Here is a 26981-nt window from a genome sequence, read left to right as displayed (position 1 = left end):
CCTGCCACCATTGTATGACTTTCAAAGCTTGGAGCTGTCATTGGTTGGTCTCAGAAGGGTGTTTCCTCAAGGGTGCTATCATTGATGAAAATGTTTAAAAACGGAATTGGTTTTTATTTGTTACCATGACCTTAAGACTATACTGACTGTATTCCACTGAGTGGTTTAACAGATCTACAGTTATTTCTGATGTGTCCTTGTTACCATGGCTGTAGAACTGTCAGTCTTTTCCCAGGAGTGCAGGGACTTCTTTTTAAATTTTCCAAGGCCCGGGCACCTGGGTGGCTCAGTGGTTGTCTGCCCTTGGCTCAGGTCATGATCTTGGGGTCCTGGGATCAAGCCCCACATTGGGCTCCCTGCTCAGCAGGGAGTCTGCTTCTCCCTCTCCCTCTGCCTCTTCCCCTGCTTATGCACATGCGCACTGTCTGTCAAATAAATAAATAAAATCTTAAAAAAAAAAAATTTCCACAACCAGTTGAGGTTGCTGTGAGAGGCCAAAGGACATTGCAAAAATGGGGAAACACAACCAGTGTTTAAGTGGGTATTATTTGTATTGCTGTAACCAACTCCCCTCCATTTCCGCCTTCAGTCCTGAGCCACTGCTATGGATGTTTTGTGTATATGGATTTCCCCCCCCCTTACTGAACTAAAAGAAAAGGTTGGGTTGTATGTCTGGGTCAGCTTGTTGTGGATGAAAGTTCGTAATCAGAAACCTACAGTGAAGAGCGGTCACTCAACAAATATTTACCAATGTGCCAGGCATTACTGTATGCCCTTGAGATATATTAGTGAACTAAAAAAAACAATGATTCCTGCCTTAAGGTTTAGTTGGAAGAAAGTCTGATAATAAAACACAATAGGATAAATAAAGAAATAATGTGACAAAACATGATAGGATTTATGGTAAAGCAAAAGATAGAATAAGGTAAGAGGAATGAAGTGCCAGAAGTAGGGGAGGAGAGGTAGGTTGTAACATATATGGTGGGTTTTCACTAAAGCCTTGAAGGGATATGGGAGTTAAGCAAACAGTTAAGGTAGAAGAAGATTCCAGATAGTGGGACCAACTAAATCAAAAGACCCTAAGGGTGGGGGGGTGCCGAGTGTTTTAGATACCATAAGAAGGCCAGTGTGGCTGGTGCAGGGAGTGGGGGGCTGACGTATAGAGGATGGGGTCCGAGAAGTAATCGGTGACCAGATCATGGTTGGGTCTCTTAGGCCATGTTAAGGACAATAGCTTTTACTCTAAGTGACAATGGAGAATCATTATAGAGTTTTGCATAGGGAAGTGATTTTTTTTTTTATTAACATACAATGTATTATTAGTCTCAGGGGTACAGGTCTGTGAATTGTCAGGCTTACACACTTCACAGCACTCACCATAGCACATACCCTCCCCAATGTCTATAACCCCACCCCCCTCTCCCTCCCCTCTCCCCTGGCAACCCTCAACTTGTTTTGTGAGATTAAGAGTCTGTTATGGTTTGTCTCCCTCCCGATCCCATCTTGTTTCATTTTTTCCTTCCCTGCCCCCCAACCCCCCAACATTGCCTTTCAGATTCCTCATATCTGGGAGATCATATGATAATTGTCTTTCTTTGATTGACTTCTTTTGCTCACCATAATACCCTGTAGTTCCATCCACATTGTTGCAAATGGTAAGATTTCATTTCTTTTTAAGGCTGCATAGTATTCCATGGTATATATGTATACCACATCTTCTTTATCCATTCATCTGGTGATGGACATCTGGGTTCTGGGAAGTGATATTTTTAAAGGACTATTCTGCCTGCTGTGTTGAGAGTAGACTATATTTGCTCAAGGGCCTACGCAGATGGCAGGCTATTCCGAGTAACCCAAAGTGAGAGAGAAATGTGAATGACAGCAGGGTGGTAGCAGCAGAGGTGGTGAGACGTGGTTGGTTTCCAGACATACTTAGAAAAGGAGAGCCGACAGGGTGTGGATGGCAGAAGTGAGTCCTAGGAGTTTTGGCCTGAGCAGGTAGAAAGTGCAGCTGTTGTCAACCCAGATAAGGAAACAGTGGGTGAGGCAGATTTTGATGGGGAGATCAGGAATATTGTTTCCTATTTGTTGAATTAGGGGTATTGATTTGATATCTAATAGAGGTAGTGAATAATTGGTTTGGGAAAGGTGTCTGGTAGAGGCAATAAGTTTGGGGGCTGTTGGCTTATGGACAATATTAAAAGCTGTAAGATAGGATGAGATTTCAAAGGGACTGTGAGAAGGGCAAAGGAACAAGGACTGAGCCCTGAGATACTCTAAAAGAGTTCAGAAAGAAGAGGAGGAGCCACAAAGGAGACTGGGAAGGAGCTACCAGGGAGTGAGGAGGAAAACCAGGAGAGTTAGGATGGCCTGGAAGCTTGCCAGATGAAGAGTATGTGGAACTGATGTACAAGGTAGATATCGGACCCAAATCCCTTATAAAAAGAAAAGCAAAATCCTTAACAAGATACTAACACACCAGTCCAGCAGCATATTAAAAGGATTATACACTATGATTCAGTGGGATTATTCCTAGGAATGCACAGTTGGTTCAACATATGAAAGTTATCTAGCATTGTTTTATTATGTCTAAAAACACAGTATTACATTGCTGAAATACCTGTCTTGCATTTCAGCTTTCCTCTTTTTCCTGAAATACGCAAAAATTAATCCTTTTTATGTATTATATTTTCACTATTTTTTCTATTTTTTAAAGTGAATAATCACATTCTTGTCCTGATGAAATTTTATCCTAATTATGTTTGGACACTGCTATTTTATTGGGGTCACTTGATTCCCCAGAATGTTTGTTTATCTTACCTTTATCAGTTTGGATATTTTAATTCTCAGGTAACAGGAAACCATGATTCAAACTGCCATTCTAAGAGAATTTATGGTATCATATGATAGGAAATCCTGAGGTAGACTAGGCTGTAGAACTGGTTGATAACATGCTCAACAACTTCATTAAGGTCCTTTCTCTCCTTTTGCCTTTCTCAGTTTTAGTTTTATCTTGAGGTGAGTAGAAAGGTGGCCCCTAGAGTTTCAATATCAGAACTGCAATGTCCAGAGGAAGTAAGAGGTTATTTCTTCCTGTGTCTTTCTTAGAAATGGGGCAACTTTTCCCACAAGTCTTCAAAAATCATTGCCTTATGCTAGGACTAGTTCATGCCCATTCCTAAACTAGTTACTTGGAAATAAGATTACTATTCAATTTAGCCTGATCATTGATGTAGAATAGATGGTGGAGAGTCCACTTTCATGATCATTATTCCAATTCAAAGTTGTGCTGAGAAGCACTACCCTAAAATGTAGGCCTTTCTCTCGATCAGAAATAAACAGCTATTAAAATAATCTGGATATATTTAAAGAAAACACTTATTTATGGTACTGGACCTTCTTCTGTTGTATCTAAATTTTCACAAGAATATTTTTATCCGTGTCAAAACTTTCAGAGAACAGAAACAAACTGATATTCTTTATAAAATGATATGATCTTTTAAAAAAACATTTTACTTATTTGAGAGAGAGCATGAGAGCAAGTGCATGAGCAGGGGGAGGGATAGAAGGAGAGGGAGAAGCAGACCCCCACTGAGCAAGGAGCCCCATATGGGGCTTGATCCCAGGACCCAAAGATCATGACCTGAGTCAAAAGCAGATGCTTAATCAACTGAGCCACCCAGGTGCCCCTGTAAAAGGCTATAATCTTAACCTGCAACTTCTTTTTTTTTTTTTTTAATTTTTTTTTATTTATTTGGCAGAGATCACAAGTAGGTGGAGAGGCAGGCAGAGAGAGAGAGAGAGAGGAGGAAGTAAGCTCCCCGCCAAGAAGAGGGCCCGATGCAGGGCTCAATCCCAGGACTCTGAGATCATGACCTGAGCTGAAGGCAGAGGCTTAACCCACTGAGCCACCAGGTGCCCCTTAACCTGCAACTTTGACTCACTGTTGTCAAAATTAGACTTCGGATGGGTTTTGAGATTTTAAAAAAATCCCTGATTCTCTGAGAAATGAAACTAATTTACTTCATTTTGTCAGTATTGATTTATGAATGAATGAAACTAGGTTATGAATTATTTTATAATGTGGATAATGGCTTTTCAATTTACCCTTCTGTTGAGCTATGTTTTCATATACTATATTGGGTTTCTGTAAATCTAGAGAGAGTTCTTATCTGAAATATGTCCTAAGTGACAGCTCATTTACATACTGTTTTCTTATATTCAGAATTAAAGACTCTTCAGAAAGAACAATTTCTTCATCACTTACCTCTGAAGAAAATGAAGGTAACTTTGAAGATAGAGTTTCAACATCAAATGAAGTAATATGGTCAAGTACCAGTGGAAGTAAATATCAAGTAAGTCACTTTAGTGAAAGTCATATGATATCTTCAAATGGGACTAGTTCATCTTTGTCACTGTTTCATTCAGAAGTAAAGAAAATTTTTCCAAGCCATGGAGGGTATCCAGAAAATGAACATGAAACAATACAATTTTCATCCAAGAAATTATTTTCAATAATGAAAACCAACAAAAATAAAAATTTAGTATTTTCTTCTGACTTTAACTTTTCAAGAAGTTCTAGAATCACTGTAGAAAGTGAAGATATCGATGTGGCACCATGCCCTTCTGCCCACTTATTTCTTTCTAGGGACCAAGTCAGACTTCTGGAAGAAAATGTGAGAAATCAAATTGCTTTGAAATCTAAAACTACATTAGAGAATAAAATTACTTATCTGTACTCAAGACTTCAAGAATCCTTGATCCAGAATCAACGTTCTGTTAGAATGGGTATTTCTGCCCAACCACAAGATTCTTTTTCAGGACAGAATCCTCCTCAGAATCAAGATTTTTATGAAACCAGATTTACTAGTCAAGCCCAACAATTTGTTAACAACCAAGAATCAGTTAATAGCCAGCCTGATATCATGGCCAGATACTTTGCGCTACCTCAGGATTTGATAAGGAAGCCATTTTCCAGCAGCATGCAAGACTCCTCCCAGACCCAAGATATGGACAGAAACCAACATTTGGTGGACGTCTCATATTCTGTTGAGACTCAAGATTCAATCAAGGGCCAAGAGTCTGATAAACACTTCAGTGAGGCCCAGTATTCTGTTTGGCTTAAAGATTCAAACAAGATTAAATATTTAATGAAGGGGCAAAATACTATTTTTAAGAATGCCAGATTTCTAGTTTTAACTCTAAGTCCAGATTCACTTGCAGAAGGGGTGCTGCAGATGGAGAGTGTAAAGCCAGGGGGACAGAAACAAATCGCTTCGTCAGAATTAAGTCAGTATTCTGTATATGGCTCGGGGCTTCTTCCACCTATCCTTAAAAGGCAGAAAAACAGGCAGAAAAACAGTACGAGTAAACTTAGTCTCAAAGTTCCATCTCGAAAGTCAAAGAAAACACCAACTCCGTGGGTATTTCAAATGACAGTGTGTCACACTTCAAAACCTAGCAAGTTAGGATGCACGCATAATGCTGAGGAGAAAGAATCACATCAAAGGAAAGGTCTATCAGACATGGCTTTGCATCTTACTTATGTTTCCAAGCTCATTCCTCCCTATGTTAAGAAGTATTCCAGAAAAAAACTCGTGAAAGTCATGCCAGGTGTAACAGGATGTGGACATTCTCTGTCAGCAGATGCAGAGAATGTTGATTACCTGGGGTCTCTTGAGAAAAGAGGAACCTCGGGCAGCACTAAAAATATAAAGCAGCATGACGGAGAAAATGAAGGACAAAAAAACATTTTACCAAAAATCCCACCTCAGCTAGAACCGTCTTTCATGGTCAGTACTTTTCAACTAAAATCACCGTGTTCTTCCTTGATAGAAACGACCTGGAAGAATAAAGAGCTTCTTAGCGACCCAATTATACGAGCAAAGGAAATTGGTATTGCAGATTTTCATGCCCCCAATAGTAAAAAAACATCTGACCTGCATATTCCCAAGCAGGAGGCCCCTTTAAAAGAAGCTTTATCAGAACCTTGGCAAAAATATGTCTCCTCTACGGAAGCGGAATCAAACAGGAGAATGAAAACGCAGGAAGAACTAAAAAATACAGAGAATTCCCATCTTCCACTTTCAAGTGGAGAGAAGTTACCAACTAGTTCACCAGAAACGAAAAGGGACTTTCCACATGGAAACATACAAAAGCAAAAAGATTTTCTAGAAATTGTTCTGGAGACCTCAGAGGTTAATCTGCTAATTTCACTAGGAATCAAAGAGCATAAAAGCAGTGAACAATTAACAAGTGTAAAAACTCAAGAGAGTACAGAAGATGTAATTAGGAAGGAAAAGAAACCACGAGTAACACTTCATATTACAGAATGTGATAACCTGAGTGAAAGCGAGGGACTGGAACATGACACGAGAGGCAACATAAAAAACATGCAAGGTAAAAGAATATCTGCTACACTTCACAGTGCCACTGACACTATCATTTCTGAACCATTTGATATGGAAATGCACAGCAGATTAAAAGCCAAGATTGATACATCAACAACAGGGGTTAGTCATTCAATGGCAACAAAGAAATTACCAGATGAAAAGAAAGCCTGGGATGCAAAATACATTGGGAAGAGATGTGTATCTAAAAAGCCACAAGAACATGACAGAGAAGAACAACAAGAAACTTGTCAAGAAGCATTTCCACAGCTGACACAAGATTTCAGCCTCAGTGTGCAACTGAAGCAGAAGCCCAAATATGTCAGATTTAAAATAAAACAGAGCAGTTCAGAAAGTAGAAAAATGCAAAATAAAGAGCAAGAGGTGCAACCACAAACTCTTCCTACAGGAACAATTCTGGGAACTAGTCCATGCCCCACGATGGGTCCAATTCAAGTTGAGGTTAAGCAAAGCAGACACAGACCTACAGGCAGAGGAACTGCAGATCCAGAGAATCCTCTTCCAGGGCTGGAGAACTCACGAGCTGGCAAAGTTTTGACTGAAACAACAGAATGTGGTGTCCCCTTTGGTGGAAGTCCCAGGAGGATAACGGAGGATCATATTACAGAAGAAAAGGCAGACCTCCAACAAGTTTTACCCACAGCTGCTCTGAGGTCCTTCATTATCCCTATGCTTCCTTTCTCATATTTAAAAAGACGGCAAATCAGAAAAAAATTATCAGGTGCAAAAGGGGTACTTCGTCCCCAATCTGCAATTATGAAAGTAAAGAAGCCAACAAATTTACTGATGCCTAGTATTAGTAGGCATGGTACTGCAAGTCTTAGGAAAAGATTGAGCGGCAGTTTTAAATCCTTAATTAAAGAGATGCTGCAAGACAAAATTGTGGCAGATGAGCTTGTCAATGTGACTTACCCTCACATGTCTGTTTTGCCTTGGATTAGAACACAAAGCAGATTAAATGCAGAGAATCTCAGTCAGACCCAGCTAAAACAAGAGAAATCAGAAGAGGAACGGATAGAAAAGTATTCAGATTCTATTAATAAAGGCAGTGGCTCCGGCAGCAGCACACTAGAAGTTAAATTGCAAGATGAAGTGAGAGGAGACAAAGCAGCTCCACGAGAAGCCGCCGTCCTGCACGAGAGCTGGGGCCTCCCATCGGACGCCAGTCCAGAGAAGGAATTCAAAACAGAGGAAGCAATACCTCCACCAGTTACATCCTTGGAAACACTTATGGAGTCTGTTTCCTCTCCCGTAAGAGATCTATTTCATGTTGAGAATATGAAGAAAAGCCTAACAACACAAGCCGACGTACAATGCAGTGCAGATTCTGAGACGCCTCGCCCAACATCAGAGACACCTCTCCTAACATCAGAAAAATCACTGGCTGAAGACCCTTCAAACCAAACCAGAGAAAGTGATGTTCTAGATTATGGAAGTGATACAAGGGAAATGGGTTACTTTTCTGCAGAAACAAATTCTGCAGAATTACCAAAAGATTTACCAACAACCTTTCCAGAGACTTTTAACTGCCACATGCCTATTGCAACTCATTCCAAAATAAATAAAAACAAAGTAAGATTCTCATACACAGAAAGTTCGGTGAAGTCTAGACCTGTAGATTTGAAGACTGTGAAGCCATCAATTTCACAAGTATTTAATAGCACAGGTCAGAGAAGGACACTGGACTCCAAATGTAAGGCAAAGTTGGAGAAGATCAACCAAGCTAATGGACTGGTCTATGAATTTTTAAATACCCTTTACTCTCCCATGCAGAGCTTCTGTCCTGCTCAGTTAGAGCAAGTGAGACCACGGTATGTTGATTTCTTTGACAAGAGCTATGCATTCCATAACCAAGAGGAAAAAGTGGAAGATGGAGAGGAAGCAGAGCCAAAAACTTTGCTAGAAGCAGCTTCACCGCATACCCAGGATCTCTGGCCCAATGCCTCTCAAGGGAAGGAGACCCACCTTGGTGAATCAGACTCAGCGCTGGACTGTTTAACGCAGGAGCTTCCTGTTAGTGAGCGAGGTGTGCAGCACCAAGCATGGTTTGCACAAACTGCACTGCCTACTGGCCCCCAGATGGGTCCTAGAGAAGCTGAGGAACTCAAGAAAGTCAGCAAAACAGAAGATGACATAATAGGCCCTATGGGTCCAAAGATTCCACCTCCCAAAGCAGAGAACTCATCATCTGATATACGGTTGAACACCATGACAAAGGGTGGCTTACCATATGGTGGAAACCCTGAGAGGGTACTAGATTCTTATTTTGTGGAAAACCATTCAGAGTTACCTAAAGATTTGCAAGTGACATGCCTGACTTCTTTTGATTCTATTGAGCCCTTTGTTTCTAAATCTGAAAGAAAGAAAAACACATTAGAATTAGGAAGGAAGCATATAGCAGCAAGTCACAGATACAGAACTATTAGGGGGAAAACGCCATCAGTTTTACATATGCTTAAAGGCACACAGAGCAAGGGACTGCGGTGCAATTTTAAAGCAAAGATGAAAAATCCACAACAAAATAAAAACAGGGCAGATGCATCTCTCAATGTCATTCAGTCCAACATGCCTATTTTGTCCAACACCAAAATGAGTAGCAGGTTGAATGTAGAGACAGATATGCAGAGGATAGCAAGACTTGATTATATGCAGCCAATGCAAGACAAATTGCTAAATGGAAGGAAAGTGTGTTGCCCAGATCATATTGTGAGTACTTTAACTGACAGTGTGAGAGATGAGAAAGAGGAGGAAGGGAAACATAAAACTTTACCAGGTCCCGAGAGTAGCCGAGACTTTATATTCAGTGCATATCAGAAGAATTGTGACCTTGTCAAATCAGATGAGGAACTGAAACAACCGCGAAGTATAAATACTCAGGTACAACCACGAAAACATGGTTCACAAACTATTTTAGGTTCTGCTTCATGCCCCATATTGGATCAGTTTCAGTTTTTACCTCCAAAGTCAGGGGGAGCAAAGATGGATGAAAGCCTTTTTTCTACAAGAAAATACGACGTCCCATCTGATGCGAATCATCCAAAGGAAGACACTGGTGACATTGAAAAGAAAGACACGGTGACTTTGGATTCCCGCATTCCTGCTTTATCTACATTCAGACGAAAGAAAAATTTTAAAGAATACTCAGACAGGAAAACTTTCGTGAATCTCAAATGTGGAATTTTAAAAGCAAAGAAACCGTCAGTTTCATACATATTCAGTATGAAGGGTGGTGCTGGCCCAAACCACAGAAAAGAATTGGGCTATAGCTCTACAGCCAAAATGGAAGAGATGGCTCAAGGTGAAAAAGTGGCGGCTAAAATATATTCTTTCATGGATAGTACACCTGAGGTTAATATGTATAGCAAGACAGAAAGAGGAAAAGGTATGTTAGGAGAGAGAAGTCTCAGTTCTAAACAAGTAAAGCAAGTCATATCACCACAGGAAGAGGATATTACTTCAGATGACACTAAAGAGAACAGTCTTCAGGAGGCAGAAGAAGAAAATGAACAGGAGCCATTAGAAGTAATTCTACAGCACAGCCAACACTTCGAATTCTGTTCTGGCCACAAGGAAGAACTTGGTTTTCATCAATCAGAAAACCAAGGAAGTGGGAAAATTCTGTTTGTCACTGAACGAGACATCTCACAACAAATGCTGCCTCCAGATTCAGTGCAGGGACAGAAGCTGAAGAAAAGCTACCAGACACAAAGTGGTGCAACATATACAGTAAGTTCACAGCTTCCTTTTCTAAAGTCAAAGAAATCACTAACTGATCAAGTTTTAATGGATCCTAAGTGTCCACTTAGGACAAGTGACCTAAGTGTTGGGAGCCATAAGGAGGAATTCTACAGTCATGATAAAGAGGAAAATGCAAATGTCCTGGAGTCTTTGGTTATCTCCACACCTGGTCTATCTGACTCTAAACTGCAGAGAAAGACATTTACATGTAGAGCTTTAAAAAATAAAATTAGTCCCAGATGTGTGATTATGAAGGCAAAGAAGACACCAGTTTCACCAATATTTAATATCTCAGGGAGTGGTTGTCTAAAAAACCTACATCCAAAGACCCTGAAATCACAGATTATTGACTCGCTAATTCATATAAAATGCTCTGGGATCCTGGAAGATCTTATTGAAGAGAGAAGGAAAGGGTTAGCAGAAGAATTACCAGCAACAAGTCTGGAGTCTTGGGATTTATCCACACTTGCTTTACCTGCATTAAAAAGAAAGAGAAGCAATTTAAAGTATATAGACAAGGGAAATAAAATGAGTCTTGAATGGGTAACTTCAAAGACAAAGAAGGCAGCGGTTTCTCAGACACTCACTGTCACAAAACGTGGCACACCCAGCCAGAGAAGGCAAGTCACATGCAACTTCAAAATCATGATGAAACAAGGGAAACCCACGGCAGACATGACCCTAAAAGCCACCTCCTCTCCTGTTCCTGTTTTACTTGATGTGAAAATGCATAACAGAATAAAAGCAGAGTCTGATGTGTCCTGGAAAATGAGATTCAGTCACAAACTGCAACAGCAAGAGGAATCACCAGACGGAGAGAGAGCCTGCTATGCGGACTCCAGTGATCGGCGGGGCCGCGCCTCCAATGTCACGACGGAGGTCAAAGACCCGTGTGAAGAGGCAGCCCCGTGGAGTTCTGAACACCCCAGCTTCATTGCTGGTAAAATGAAGGAGCTTTACGTTGTGAAGTCAGAACTAGAACTAAAGAACTCAGCAAAGATAAAAATCCCAGAACCACTTAACACAGCCCTGGAGCTGCAGCAACAAACATTTCTCACACAAAGTGTACTACAGTGTGTTTCTTGCTCTATTTTGAATTCACTTCCCTTTGAGAAGCAACCAAAAAGAACAAAAACACAAAAAGGCTTACAATATGCAGAGAGTCCAAAGATTTTATCTCCAATGCTAGAGAAATCAGTTCCTAAATCTTTAACTGTTACAGCACAGAGTGACAACCCAGCTGAAAGAGGCTCTAGAAAGGAACTTGCTAGATCTCCAGAGGAAAAGATAAGGTTGCGAAAGGATTTACAAGGGAGAACCCTAAAGGGCTTTGATTTCTCCCTGCCAGCACCATCTGAATTTGAAGATGGGAGAAATGCAGCAGGAATCCCCAAGTCTAGAAATGAGAAGGCAAAAAGGGCATCAATTTTAAAGACAATCAACATTGCTAGGTCTGGTGCTCTTAGCCACGGAAAGGAACAGGACGTCGCCTTGGAAAACACAGCCAAAGAAACACCTCAAAGTATGTCAGATCTATTTTTGAATACCTTCCCTTCACCTATATCCATTTCACCTGCCATCAAAACACATAAAAAAGTAAAAAAGAGAGACCTATTAAGAAATAAAAACAATATCATACAGCCAGAACAACGTGAAGGGGAAAGACTCTGTCCCTATTCTTCTAATAAGTGGAGCAGCTCAAGCAGCACATCAGAATCAAGATGGCAAAATAGAAAAGAAAGAGAGGGCGACAGAGTTTTATTTGAAGCAGGTCTACAATTCCTGTATAATACAGGAAGGAGAAAAGATCAAAATATGCTTCTTATGGAGCAGGACGTGCGGCAACAAACACTGGTGTCAGAAAGTCAATTGGAAGCTACTTGTCCTCCTCCGATTCCATTTCAAACTGAGGAGCTGAGCAAGACTATCCCACCACGAGAAGACATACCAAATGGAACAGGGCAAAATATTCCATTTCCAAAATCAGGGAAAGCAACATTTGACTACTTAGTTGATGAAACAGAGTCTAGTACTGTGTCTGACGGGAGCCCTGCAAGGAAGCTAGATGTTCATGTTGCAGTTTCCCTACAACCTGAAGAAGAAGAAGATGTCATAAAAACTCCAAAAGTTATGAAACAGAGAGTTGATCAAAATATCTTACCTACCAAATCAGGGAACACAGTACTTGGAGATCCAGGTGATAAAAGGTCTAGAAGGAAGAAAAGTGGTCCCATTGCCAAGAAACATAGAATGCTGCAGAGAGATTTACTAACAACATCCACAGTATCTCTTTTATTTGACTCCGAAAATCAAGAGAAGATATTAAAATTTCCAAGAAGGAAAAATCGTAGGGGTCCCAAATGTGTAACCAGGAAGGCAAAGAAGCTTCTTTGTTCACAGATGCTTAATATCACTGAGGACGATAATCTCTACTGTAGGAAGGAACAGGACCACAACTTAAAATCTATAATAAATGACATGCAACAGAATAAAAGCACAACAAATGCATTTTTGTCTCCCATGCCTGTTTCAACTGATAACAAAATAGATATTGAAATGCATATCACATCAAAAGCAGCGGCGGGTCAACCAAGAGTAATACCATACAGCTGTACTTCTGCAGAGCTAGGGAAATCAGCATGTGATGGGGAAGTGTGGAAGGCCAACTCAACTGATCCACAAAACAGATCAAGCAACACAATGAAAATGAATGTGCACCATGAAAAGGAAGAGGAAAATACCCAAAAAATATTATCGGAATCAGTTCCACACTATAAGCAACACTTCAGTTTCAGTGCCCATCATATGAAATATCCTGGTTCTTACCAATCAGAATCTGAACTGAATAATTTAGAAGTTAGAAGCACTTGGAATTGGTCTTGTGCAGCACAAAAAATGAGGCCAGAAAAACGCTTTAGAGGAACTATTTTGAAGCCCTTCTCTAGACACGTGATGAATTTTCAAGTTGAAAGAGTGAAAAAAAGTCTTCATACTCAAGAAGGAATTAAACGTATGGGAGGAGGAAAGACTCCATTTCCGAAAGCAGGGAAATCAGAGACTGGTTCGACACAGTGTGTTCTCTGGGATGGAAATCCTAAGAGAAAATGCGATAGTTGTATTTTTGAGGAAAAGGCAAAGAATCAAAATGACTTAGTAAGAACAGTCTTAAAATATTCAGATTTTCCCAGCTTTGATTCATATGAACCTAAAAGCCAGTGCTACAAATTAGAGTTTTCAGGCAAGAAAAGTATAATAAATCCCAAGCATGTAACTTTGAAGGCAAAGAAACAACCAGTTTCACAGTTGCTTAATATCACAGGATGTTTTATAGGAAGCCATAGAAGGATGAAGCGGTGCAAATTTCAGTACAAGATGAAAGTGAGGCATTGGTTTGAAGGTGTGGGCGAGGCATCATTCCTTGCTACTATGGGAACTAAGATTCCACCACCCAAGTCAGTGACTGATAAACACCTCTTCAAAGCAACAGCAAGGGGCACTTTGTATAACAAAACACTTCACAGAAATCTGCACGGTCGTATTACAGAGGAAAAGGTAGAGTTACAGGAAAGTTCAGCCACAACTTTCCTTGAGCCTATAGATTTCTTTTCGCCAATTTTATCAGACCCTGAAAGCCAGATAAGCACAGTACAATTATTAGAAGAGGAAATCACATTGAACCCCAGACATTTAACTCTGAAGGAAAAGGAGCCAGCAATTTCACAATTACTTAAAATCAGAGGGCGGTTTACCACAAAATGCAGGAAGAAACTTGGATCCAGTTTAAAAACCAAAATGCAACAGATACATCAAGGTAAAAATGTGGCTGATACATTTCCAAATACCATGTACTTCACATCAGACCCCTCTGACATTGAAAGACAAAATAGATTCAAAATAGAGATGGACAGAGTATCAAGGTTTCGTCATGTACAACCCACACAAATGCAGTTGCCAGTTGAAGGGCTACTGATTTCACAACCACTTAATCCCACTGGTCATGCTGCTTTAAGCATTAATGAGCAACAGGAAAAGAAGAGAGACAGAAAGAGAGAGAAGACTGCATTAAATGTGGACCTAAAATTTGCATATGAGTCTATGCCTATTTTATCACACATCACAATGGAGCAGTCACCTAGTACCTGGGGTATCTATGAAGACTCTTCTGAAAAGACACATGCCCTAAATAAAGCAGGTGCTAGTTCTGCTTATGCCTACACACCTATGTATCCTAAAATCATAAAACATAAAGCTAAGGCAAAAACAGCAGATGTGACCAGCACTGTGCATAGCAAACGGATGAGACTGAAGGCAAAGAAGCCACCTGTCTCCCAGCTGTTTCATACTATAGGTTGTGGAATCAGAAGAAACAAAAAGGAACCGAGACATGAAATGAAGAAACAGAAGGAGTCCCAGCAAGATAAAACCATAGCAGATTTGTTTCCGAACACTGTTTGTGATTCTGGATCTCTTTCATCTCAAATTAAACAATTTACAGAAGGAGAAAGGGAGAAAGACGGGCCAAGAAAGCCGATTTACCTTCTTCCACAGGTAGAGCTGGTGACGCCACTAAACAAAAGAAAAATGTCATCTTCACAGTCCACTGATATAAAGAGTACTATATCAAGAAATATCAAAACACTGAAACAGTGTATTAGAGAGCAAAAAGAAAAGGGCCGAATCGTTTTACTCGACATTCTCCCAGAGTGTAGAGATCAGTTAGTGATTAGCCAAGAAGTGAAGAAGGAGCTTGACCACGTGAAAATAGGAGTAGCTTTGAACAGAGAAGTCCGCCGTGGTCTAGCTTCCCAGAAGAGGGAAATCCGTTACACTGGCTTAGACATCCCAAGAATCAGAACACGTACAGAATGTGAATTCCTTGTTGCACAGAGAGCACAGCACAAAGATGCAGACGTAGTCAAGCATCCAGTTTCAGTTCCAGCGGGGAGAAGAGTATCCAAGAAAACCAATGTTTCAGTAAATTCAAAAGGACGGAATATATTTCTTAAAGAGTTGGATGCTTCTCAACAGATGACTCGCAAGGAGAAAGAATTCTGGAAACAAGGAAGTATTTCACTGACAGTTTGGGGATCTTTTGCCTTCCCCATTATGGAACCTCCTCATTTGAAAAACACAGGAAAGGTAGCTGAGGAAGATACGTCCACTAACAAAAGGACTATTTCACATCTATTGAGAAGAGAAGGCATAAAAGAAACCGATACCTCACGAGGTTCAAAAGGACAGAAGTTTCTTTGCACCAATCGGCTGGTCCGGCAAACTATGTCTGCAGTGCACAAAGGAGAGGGAAAACCAGATGGCATTCCTGAAAGTATTGTGGATTCTGTGTCTCGTCCAAATAGAGAGCGTCTTCAGGTAACACAGGCAGTAAATACAAAGAAAGAAGACATAAGCACTCCTATAAGTTTACATGTAAATCCATGGAGAAAAGAGCAATCAAAGTTAATGGATATTCCATTAAGATTACATGGATGGAAAATGACTTTTTCTGAAAAACTGAGGGCGAAGCAATTCCATAGTTCTAACCAGAATAAAGAAAATATTCTGGAACCCGTTTCTTCTTGCCCATTGGATCAGCTCTATAATGGAAGGCTAAAGAAAAAAGTCTCAGCAAAAGGAATGAGTTCAAAAGTTTTGAGTTCAGTGGTAGACAAAGCATTGAATGAAGTAGAGACTCCAGTAGATCAACCTTCTATTAACTTGCATGACAGAAGAAGAAAGGAACATCAAAAAGAGAGTACGTGCAAGGTTCTCCAAACATCAGTTTCTCTTTCCCCGATGGATATACTTCAGATTAAGTTGCCATGTGTAAAAAAAACACTGAAGGCTCCAACATACCACACTGCAAATACAGAAGGGATTGGCTTGCATGTGGAGGGAAATGAAGAGCATCCAGAATGTATACATCATACTTCTCCCAAGTCTGCGTTTCACTCTTCGAGGGATGTATTTCAGAGTAAGACACCATCTGAAGAGGAGGTATCAGAAGAAGTAGTTGGCACTGTGGATTACATTCCAAGCACAGAAAAAATTAGCTCACTCTTTACAGGAAAAGAGACCAAGGTGCAGACAGATGAATGTAAATCAGCTATAAAACTGTCAAGCTCGTGTACTTCCTTACCATCTCTGTCACATACTAATGTGGATTCGAGAATAAAAGTAGGGCAAGAGAATTCAGGAATACCAAGGAGCTGCCTTCCACCGCTAAAGCTCCAGGTATCACCAAGTGTCAGGAAGACTTCATTTGCAGAGTCCATTAATAGAGGTAGCTTAAGCAATGTAAGAGAATCAGAACATTTGCCACAGGGAAAAAAGGAAGATGGAAAAAATGTAGTATATGTGAAAGACATAATGGGCGTCCAATGTGTCGCTTTTAAAGGAAAGAAAACACCTTTTAAACACACACTGCATGGAAACGCACCACAGTGGAACAACAAAGAACAAGAGGAAATGATGCAGAAAGATACAAGCGACCTAGAGACAGTTCAGAGCAAACGCCATGCTTCCATTCCGCCTTCACCTCGCGTGGAATGGGACCCTGAAATAAAACAGGCGCTCTTGCGAGGGATCGCAAGATTTTGTCTTCCATCACTGCCGCTCCAGAAATTATCAGATGCAGTGGGAATGTGCGAGGAGCCGGCTGGTGACATTTTAAGCAGCATAAGAAAGGCAAAATACGTGCCACAGAAAGGTAGAGGGGAAATGGCCTTGGAAGCAATCGGGCATCCCAAAAGAATAGTTTTGAAGGCAAAACAGAGTTCAGTTACACAGGAATTACAGTTGGACGTCAAAGAAAAAGTGAAAGAGATGCCGAAAGATAAAGATAAACAAGATGGGATTTGGAGCAAATCTTGTGTTTCCATCTCTATTCCTCCTGACTCAGACGTGGACACAAGAATAGAAGGGGAAGATGCCTTGCTCATAGAAGCAAGATCTTCTTTCCTACAAACAGAACTCCAGGAGTCCTCAGCTGCAGGAACAAGAGCATACAAACAGGCTATTTATGGTGATACCTCAAACAGTGTAAAGGAAGCCAAGCAACAGGGTATCATGCAGGAAGAAGAGGAGGGAGTAAGAATGATTAAAGTCATACTTTGGAGGAAAAAGAAATCAATTTTACAGGAAATCCAGCTGGACATCAAAGAGCAAGAGGAGAAGAGACAAAAAATTAAAGGTGAGCCGGATGTCCTGGTGACCGATACTAGCACTTGCATACCTGCTCCTTCTCATCTACAACTGGATACAAAAGTAAAAAAAGCAGACTATGTAACTGAAGTGACAAGATGCTCTCTTCCAGCACTGTCACGGCAGAAATCATCAGACGCAGTGAAAAAAGCAAATGAAAAGTCCACTGACGGTGATCTCACAAGTGATGTACAAGAAGCAAAAGAACACACGCCACAGAAAGAAGAGACTAAGGCAGAGAAATCAGCCAAGAGAGACCTGCGGCACCCAAAAGGGGAAGATGTAGAAAGGAACAAAGCACGAGTACAGGACGTCCCGTTGGATCTTAAAGAGCCCGTGAAAGAGGATCCAGAAAGCGAAGAGCAGGGGAAAGTGGGTGAAGGAGGTAAGTGTGAACAGGAAGTAGTTCTGCCCACGAGCCGGGCTTCTGAATCTCCGCTAACTCACCATGAGCTGAACACAGGAATAGGAGGAGAAGAAGGGATAACAAGATCTGCTGTTTCACGGCCCCAGCTACGGAAGTCATCTGATGCAGGGAACGGAGTGTATGCAGAGTCCGCTGGAGATGCTATTTCTAATGATGTCACAGTAGTACCAGAGTATGAGCCACAGGAAGGAGAAGATAGAAGAAAAATAGTAAATATAAAACACATAATGTATCCCAAAGGCGCAACTTCCAAGGCAAGGGTATCACCACTTCCACCTGTACTCAACTCCTCTGGGGGTTGTGACCGCCGAGTTTCAGAAGTACAGACAAGCATGAAAGAAAAATCAAGATACATACACGGAAGAAGTGAGCTAGATAAGGTTCTGACGAGACCTTCTCCGCCTCAGTTTAAATTAAACAAAGGTATAGAAGGCAAGGAAGAGAGACGAGTAACAAGACCCTTTCTCCCACCCTCATCATCACATGCAGAGAAACTGCAGTATACAGTACTACCTTTGAGTGCTATTTCCAACGATTCGAAAAGAACAAAATACGTGACACAGAGAGAAGAGGATGAAGAGAAAACTTTTGAGAAAGACATCATGCATTCCAAGTGTATAGCTTTGAGGGCAAAGAAATCACCCCTTTCCCTTATACTCAAGACAAAGAAACTGCAGGTGAACATCAAACAACAAGAGAAAGCGGGACAAGAAGATAACAAGCAAACCGTTGTGCTTCTGAGCGAAATCCATCCTTTTCTCACTTCCTCAGCTCGTCTTAAGAGGGACACAAAAGAGGGGGAACACGAGCCAGAAGTAATAAGAAATGATGCGTCCCATCTCGAGCTCCAAGAATCGTCGCCCCCAGGGCAAATAGCCTCTGCAGAGTCCCCCGATGAAGAAGCCCTCGTGGAGAAGGGAGTACAGTGCCCACAACAGGCAGAAGGGGACAGAGCACAGACAGAAGCCAGGAATGACTCAGTGCAGCCGCAGGGCTCAGATTCGAAGGCAAAGACGTCACCACCTCCTCATGAATTCCGTGTCCCTGAGCGCAGTGCTTCGACCGAGAGAGAGGAGCCTCCATGTATAAAGGAGACAGTGGAAGAGGAGCAGCAAAGAATGGGAGATCCCGACGCGGCTCTGACACAAGCTCCTCCCTCCACACCTTCTCCATCTTACCACAGCTTGGACACAAGAACCAAAGTCGACAAAGACTTGCTGGCAATGACAGGATTCTCTCCTCCACAACTGCTGTGCCCCAAGTCATGTGCAGGAGAAACTAGATATGCAGATTCCAGTGAAAGCACTAGATCATGTAATATAGTAATACAAGCATATCAACATGTGCCAAAAGCAGAGGTAAGGGACAGAGTAAAAATCAAAGGTGGAAAAGGTAGAAGATTCCCCCGAATAATTACCTTGACAGCAGAGATGTCCCCATTTCCACATCTACCCAGTAGAAAGAGGCTACCTTTGAACATTAAAGAGCAAGGAAGAGAAGTGCCGGAAGACAAAAGTGAGCCAGAAACGGTTCTGAAGGAGACCTGTGCCTCCTTACCTTCTCCATCTTCTCCGAAATGGGACACAAGGATGAATGAAAAGGAAGACACGCTAAGAGTAACACAATCCTGTTTTCCACCACCAAAGATTCGAGATCCATTCAGTTCAGGCAAAAAGCCATATACTAAGTCATTTGATGTTTGTGGGTTAAAAGAGAAGGACAGACTCAAAACAGATACTGAAAACAAAGTGGTCCCAACACCTATGGCTATGAGGGTAAAGGAATTACCACTTTCACCTGCACTTGATACCAAAAAATTGCCGTGGAAATTTAAAAAGCAAGAGAGCAAGGTGCAGAAAGATGAAGAGGACCTCGCTATACATCTGGAGGACATTTGTACTTCTTTACTTACTCTGCCATACCTGAAATTTGGCTCAAGGCAAGGAGAGGGGTACATGGTGAGAATTACAAAACTGCCTCTCCCCCACCTACCGTGCAGGGAATCACAAGATGCAGTGAAAACAGCATATGCAGAAACAACTGAGGGAGAACTTTCAAATGCTGTAGAAAAATGGAAAAAACACGCATTACAGAAAGAAGTGAGGGATAGAGAGAAAAGCGTGGATATGGATAGTAGCGTGGATCCCAACGATAGGTATTTAAAAGCCAAGAAATTGCCTAATTTACTGAGATACAATCTAAGTGACCTTCGATGGAAAACCAAAAAGCAAGAGGCAATGGCTCAGGAAGGTGAGCGTGAGCCCGGTGCGGCGAGGCTGACCAAGACTTGTCCTTGGCGAGCTGCCCTCCTTCCCTTCAGCGCGCGCCCCGGAGAGGGGGAAAGGCCGCCGGCACCCGCGGCGCGCTCTTCGTCCTCCGGCAGCTCCCGGGAATCATCAGACTCTCAGGACAGGGAGTGCGCCGAGCCCATTGCCGGTGATGTTTTGTTCAGTCCACGAAAAGGAGAGCATCATGTGCCCCAGAGGAAGGACAAGGAAGAAGCAGATAGAGGGAACCTCGGGTTTCCCAAACATCCAGAAAAAAGGATGCAGGAGAGCGCAGATGAAGCAGGTGTGGCAGTGTCCGGCTCTTCCTCGTCTTTATCATCGGTCCCGCACCTGCAGCTGGATAAGGACAGCCAGGTAGGTGAGGAACTGCCGGGACCTGCAAGGTCTGTTGCGGAGCGAGAATCAAATACCAGCGAAGTAGTACATACAGAAGCAGTCCGTGGGGACGGCACTCCAGACAGTGAAAACGAGAAACAGCGTGTGCCTCGGGAAGAGGAGCAGGACAGAGAAAAAACAGCAGATAGGAGAAATAGGACACAGATCACAGATATAAGTGTGAAGTCCAGGAAATCACCTCCTTCCCTTAGGCTCCACAGAACAGAGCTGCATCTGAACCTTGGAGGGCACGAACAAAAGAAACAGGAACGTGCAGGTAAACCAGCCTGGACACTGCGAAGAAAAATTTATGTTTCCAAACCTCCAGCTGAACTCACGCAGGATAAAGGTATACAAGTAGATGAAGGTGGGCTTAGGATTCAAAGACCCTCTCTAATTCCACAAATGCTTTCAGCAGCATCAGATAGAAAGAGGAGAGCAGACACAGGGGCAATTTGTGCTGTGAGGGAGAGAGAAAACAAACAGATGTCACAGAAAGAAAATAGGCGTGAAGTGAAAACAGTAGATGTGACCATCAGGATGCATCGCAGGGAGGCCCGGCTCTCGTCGATTTCACACGTCTTTCACACGAAGGAGTTTGTGTTGAATATTAAGGAGCTAAAGGAAAATGTGTGCAGAGGTAAAGATGAGCTACCTGTGCTTTTGACAAGGACCTTTTTTTCTGTTCCATCAGCCCCTCCCCTGTCTCTAGATTCAGAGAGCACAATAGACAAAGATGTGCCAGGATTTACAGGATCCTCTCCTGCACAGCGAAATCTCCAGGAATCCTCAGGTATCCAGAAAACAGGAGTTACGGAGGTAGTTGCTGGTGATGGGGAAATTGTTAAAAAAGCAAAACACTCCATACCCCAGGAAGAGGCGGTGCACCAGTGGGCCTCAAACTTCCTGATCAGTGTACAGAGAAGGAATGATCCTCCCCGAGTCAAATCCGAAGGAGATTTGAGTCAGTTAGTTTTAAATTCACAGCATGAGGATGTTTATTTAACAGGATTTGGTACCAGAAGTGGGAAAAGGCTGGAGTATTTCTTTACAGGGCAAGAGGTGCAGCCAGAAAAATACAAAACAGAAACTTTCACTACATTTCTTTCCTACCCCACCAGGGAGCCCACTAAAATTGGAAATCTGAAGAAACAAACTGAAATAATGAATAACTTAAACCATAAAAGGAGTCCTAAGGTTTTAGTTTCACCACCAAGGAAAATATCCAAGGAAATACATCTTACATTTGGTACCCCTGTAAGTGCAAAAGGATTTTCTGTTTCAGAGCAAGTTGCCCACCAGCAAAAAACTTTATCAAAAGCATCTCCAGGATCTGCAGATTCAGATAAATTTGGTAAGCCAGAGAACGATGTACACAATAATGATAAAGGGAGCAGAGTGCTCTCTCCCAGAGTCTCAGCCGCACAGACAGAGGGATCACCTGAGAAGTCGAGAATCACAGCGACAGATGCCTCCCCAGGTATAGAGAAACAAGAGATTGTTGTGAAAAAGCAAGTGGTGCTACAGTCGGACAGTGGACATAAGACCTGGCTGGACTCCAGCTTTTCTCTTAAGTTCCCATTTCGAAATGGAAGGCAGAAGGCACCACTGGAAACAGATGTATGCGATGAAACTACAGTGTATCCTAGAATACAAATACTACCAGGAATACACGTGGATATTACCGTGTTTGATACCATTGGAGGGAAAAGAGAGCAGGGATTGCCAGGTCCAGAACAAGAGGAATGTATTCTAGACTCACTCCAGGAGTCTCTTTCTTCCCACTGGACTTTTCCACTTCAGTCTGGAGACCTGGAGGGAAAAAATCAGACGGACACAAGCATTACTATAAATCTGGAGCAAAAAACATTAGAAGTGGAAGAAGGGGGATTAAAAATAGACAGAAACATAGCTATCCGCCTGGCAGTGGACAAAACAGAAATGCATAAACACACCGTGGTCAAGCTGGAGGAGAACAAGAAAAGGGACACAAGCAATACCGTAAACCTGAACATTCCATCTCTAAAGGCACAGAAATCTCAAATTAACACTCAGGTGATAACTCAGGTAGAAAACACCTGCCCAATCAGGCAAAAACATAAAAAGGAGCTAGAAGTCTCAGGTGCAAAACAAAATATTCAGCCACAGAAATTGTTTCAAAAACATGTTCTGGATTCATTTTATGCCTATATTCCTCTTTCTCTCAAATTTAAAGGCTGGAAAGGCAGATTGACAGTAGCAGATTTGAAAAGAGAATTGAGCCCCAAATATTTAACCATGAAAATCCCAAATCATCCAATTTCACAGATTCTTCACAACACGGGACATGGCACTCCAAGCAATAGAAAGAAATTAGAGTATGACTGGAAGAAACCAAAGAAAATAGTTTTACAGAGTGAAGATGCCTCAGGAATATTTATCAGAAATCTTTCTATTTCTGCAATGAGTTCATCTCAGACAGAAGAAATAGTAGACTCTGAAACAAATCGAGGAAGAAAAAAGATACTCTGTCTCTCTGAATTCCAGCAGAAATCGCCAAACACTCAGGGGAACAGCTCAAGCACTGTAAAAGAAGGGGACCAGCATTTTATAAACACAGCTCCACAGGATTCCCGGCCCTTTGTGGTGGAGGGGCAGCGCAAGCAAAAACCCCCCAGTGTCAAAAGAGAAGCAAATCTCCGCAGCAAAACAAAAAAAAAGATTTTCCTTCCACAAACAAAAGGAAAAAGGGTTGTTCCAGGGCATGATAGTTCAAGGACCATGAAAGAACCTGACGCGCTTATGACTGAAGATGAAGAAAAGGCACCAAAACCCATTCTGACACCAACAGAGGGTCTACTCACGTCTGACCATCTGAAGGACAATGCGGACACCCACATGGAGAGTACCCTAATTATGGTTATATCCCCTCCAGGTCTAGAAGTACCACAACATGGGATTCACCCATTCAGAACCATGGAGAGTGGCTCACCCCCTCAACAGGGGGGTCAGAGCAAACCCATCCAGGACGCAACCACACAAAAGGTCCAGCAACAAAAAACTTTTCCAGGAATTGGGCCTATGGTATCCCAAGTTAAAAGTAATGAAATAGAAGGAGTGGCACATAGTATAAGTACAGAAAGTTTACTTCCTCTTTATGAAGCAATTAAGAGTGTCTTTGAATCCCAGATAAAAATTATCCATGACAAAATTTGTGAAGATATACTGAAAAAGGTAAAAGCCCCAAAACCCGATGATTGGAAGTCACCGCCATGTGCAGGGAGCCCAGACACAACATCCACAATGATACCTCCCAAAGTGCAGCCAAAGCCCATTTTAAAACGTTTTACTCCCAAAGAAAACAATAAGCTCATTCATCATTTTGAGTCAAAATCATTTGAAATAAAACTGAATCTGATGCCAGAGATGGCAAAACAATCCTTCCAAAAGCTTAATTTTCATCTAAAACAGTCTGTTTCAGAAGATAACCATTGGAGGCTATATCCAAGACCTAAAAACATGTGCTTTGTGTCTCTAGAAGGGATTGATAGTATAAAACTTAACTTAAAACAGAAATACACCAAGGATTCACTGCCTGTCAGGGGAATGAAGACATTGATTGTCAGTGTTTCAAGAGACAGCAAAGAGATCATTACAAAGCTGAAGAGTATCAGTAAGCTAGAAAGTAGAGCGTCTTCAGTGACTTCCGCTAAGCAGATGCCATTGCCTCATATTCTTCAGAACTACTCAGTAGAAGAAGAAGACAAGCTGTGCATACACTTTTCTATGAAAACACTGGAGATTCAAATGAAAGCCTTTCCCAGAATTGTAAGAGAATCTTATGCAATGGCCAGGGCTCAGAATATAAGGAAGCCTTTATCTAAATGTATTCATTCTGGTTTCAAGGTACCAAAACGAAAAAACAGAATTTTGTTACTTTTTGAGGAAAAGTCTCTTCATCAAATAGATCTTGATTTACAATATAAATACCTTCGTTTTCTCCTGGGGCTTCCGGTCAGACATATATTCCCCAAACCAGCTGCACTTCCCAAACATACTCTTAAGTTAAACACGGTAGCAATATGTGAAAATAGAGGTAACAGGGGAGAAAGTGATGGTGGTCTCTGCATTGATAAAGAACTGTTAGAACAGCATATCACTTTCAAGAAGCTAAGTCCTCATGAAAATTCAAAATTGAGAAAATTCCTGGAGCCACCGCTTGTGTGTGCTCCTGACCCCACAGTGGCGAGAGACACTACAGCTCTTCCAGAGTTAAAATCTCACAGGACTCTGGAAAAAGATAAACAATGTCATGTATGGTTTCAAGAAACAGATACATCCAAATCTTTTGATTCAAAGACTCAGGAAAGCACTCCCAGTTTAGTTGATTCCCATTCAACTCAGATTTCTGAAGATTTTACCCAGAGTCAGACAAATATTGAGAGGTCAGCCAAATCGGAGGAATTCTTAGCTCTTGAAGCACGTGAGAGTGAAGAATGTATGTTTTTAGAAGCCAACCCTTATCTAAGTCAGGAATCACGAAGCATTCTATTTGAATTACAGAAAGGCATTCCTTTGGAAAATCTGTACAAGACGAAAAAAAGGAAAACTAATTTGAAACCATTGTGCAGGGAAGATTCGGGTTCCCAACATGTAAGAGGCTGCAGAAGACACTCCTCAGTCGTCACACCTTCCTATGAATCCCACAAAAGCAGGAAATACAGGTTGTCCTCTAAAATGCCATCTCCTGACTGGTTGTGCCATGGTTCCTTAAATGCTGTAGAAGTTCCGTCTAGATCATCTGCTCCATTCAGTGGAGAGAAGGCTTCATGGACTGCAAGGGGCAGAACCAACCATTCTTTAGCTCCCTTAACAGAATCAAATATCAAATTACATCTTGAAAAAGGCCAAGGCAGACCTCACAGGCATATGGAAAGCAAAGAAGGAAAGAAGGCCAAAATTGACTTATTTAGAAAGAACAACGTTCATTGGGACTGTGATTACAGTTATACACGGAATAAAGAGAAATGCACGAGAAAGAAGAAAGTCCGTAATTATGAGTCAGAAAGACCAAATTACTGCCCAAGCAAACCTAAGTTACCATCAAAGCTTCCTCAAGAGGATATCAACTTTCATTTTGAAAGAAGACAAAACCAGCCATTTTTTTATGCCTGTATACCAGCAGACTCACTGGAGATTGTGCCCCAAACCATTCGCTGGACTATTCCCCCAAGAACTTTAAGGAAAACAAACTTCAGAGCTCCTCTGGTGGCAAAGCTTTCAAGCTCTTTCAATATATGGACTTCACCCAAAAAGATTTTGGAGTCCCTCCTGGAGTCCTTCAGTCCAGTTCGTCCAAAATGATATTAGCACATCTAGATTCATCTGAAGTGGAAAACTGATTGCTATTGTGTTATTCTGTGAAAAATAAAACCACATAAAGTCAAATGGTTTCCTCATGAACTGTTTTCTAAACTGGTATATTTTATATTTTATTTCTGCAGTAAATTTTCACAATTTTTCTGGAGGACAGGTGGGAAGAGCAGATGACTTTGGGCTTGATCCCACCATGCGGTGAGATCTCCTTTTAGTTTAAGCTGCCTCCTCGTGGTCCCCCAGGAGAGGGGCAGGGACGAAGAAGCCCTCTTTCCATCCCACATGATGACTGAGGGTGCGTCTGAAGAAAGGGACCCTGTCAATGAGATTGAGAGAGAGTGACCAGAAAGTTGGGAGGGCATAGAAACCAAAGGGAGAGAGTTTGAAACAACAGTGTGAAAGGTTACAAAATACAGGTCTAAGTCTTGGTTTTGAGGGACCGTATTCCTGTGATGATTTTGTCCTCCTCTTGGACCTGATCGGCAGCTCATTGGCCTGCACCTGATCACCGTCTGCCACCACTGGGCCACCTGGTCATTTCAGGACTTCAGTCCGGAGCACCTGCTGCTGTGCAGGAACGTCCTCTGAAGGGCAAAAAGTCATCCTGCAGAACTACCAGGGGAAGGGAGACTGCCTCCCAGGGCACCTGCACGACCTGTCTGCCCAGGGCCACCTGCCCATGTATTTCCCTGCCCTGGGCTTCAGGGCCCCTGGCTCGGGGGTACCGCAGGCTCACCTCCTTGTGCGAGTGACTGATTTGTGTCAAAATGCTAATGGAGGGGCACCTGGGTGGCTCAGTAGGTTAAGCCTCTGCCTTCGGCTAGAGTCATGATCTCAGGGTCCTGGGATCGAGCCCCGCATCGGGTTCTCTGCTCAGCGGGGAGCCTGTTTCCCCCTCTCTCTGCCTGCCTCTCTGCCTACTTGTGATCTCTGTCTGCCGAATAAATAAAGTTGAGAGGTAGATAAGACAAGTTTGGCCATAGATTGAAGTTCGAGGGCTGCATGAGGGGTCCACAGAGGCCCATCCTACTATCCTTGTGTGTATGTTCAATATTTTTTATAATAAAGACTGTTAACATATTCAATCTGATTGTCAAACCCCACGGACAGATCTCATATATAAGACACCAAGACCATCATTCTGATGACAGAATCTATTAAATTGGTTGTAGTACATGTCTTGGGAGG

General features: G+C 42.0%; 1 protein-coding gene across 1 annotated transcript in view; it reads left to right on the top strand.

The window, feature by feature from the left end:
- CCDC168 (coiled-coil domain containing 168) overlaps nt 1-25865 on the top strand; it is a 28419-nt gene extending 2554 nt beyond the window's left edge. The window contains exons 4-5 of the mRNA XM_082700301.1: nt 4226-7645; nt 8837-25865. Of these exons, the coding sequence (XP_082556427.1) occupies nt 4226-7645; nt 8837-25781 (20365 nt within the window). The 3' untranslated portion in view covers nt 25782-25865. The remainder of the gene's footprint in view (nt 1-4225; nt 7646-8836) is intronic.
- Nucleotides 25866-26981: the final 1116 nt, after the last annotated feature.

This window comes from Mustela nivalis (genome assembly GCF_964662115.1).
Source record: "Mustela nivalis genome assembly, chromosome: 15".
Lineage (NCBI taxonomy): Eukaryota > Metazoa > Chordata > Mammalia > Carnivora > Mustelidae > Mustela > Mustela nivalis.
Note: the sequence above shows the minus strand (reverse complement) of the source record. Positions and strands in the feature narration are given on the sequence as shown.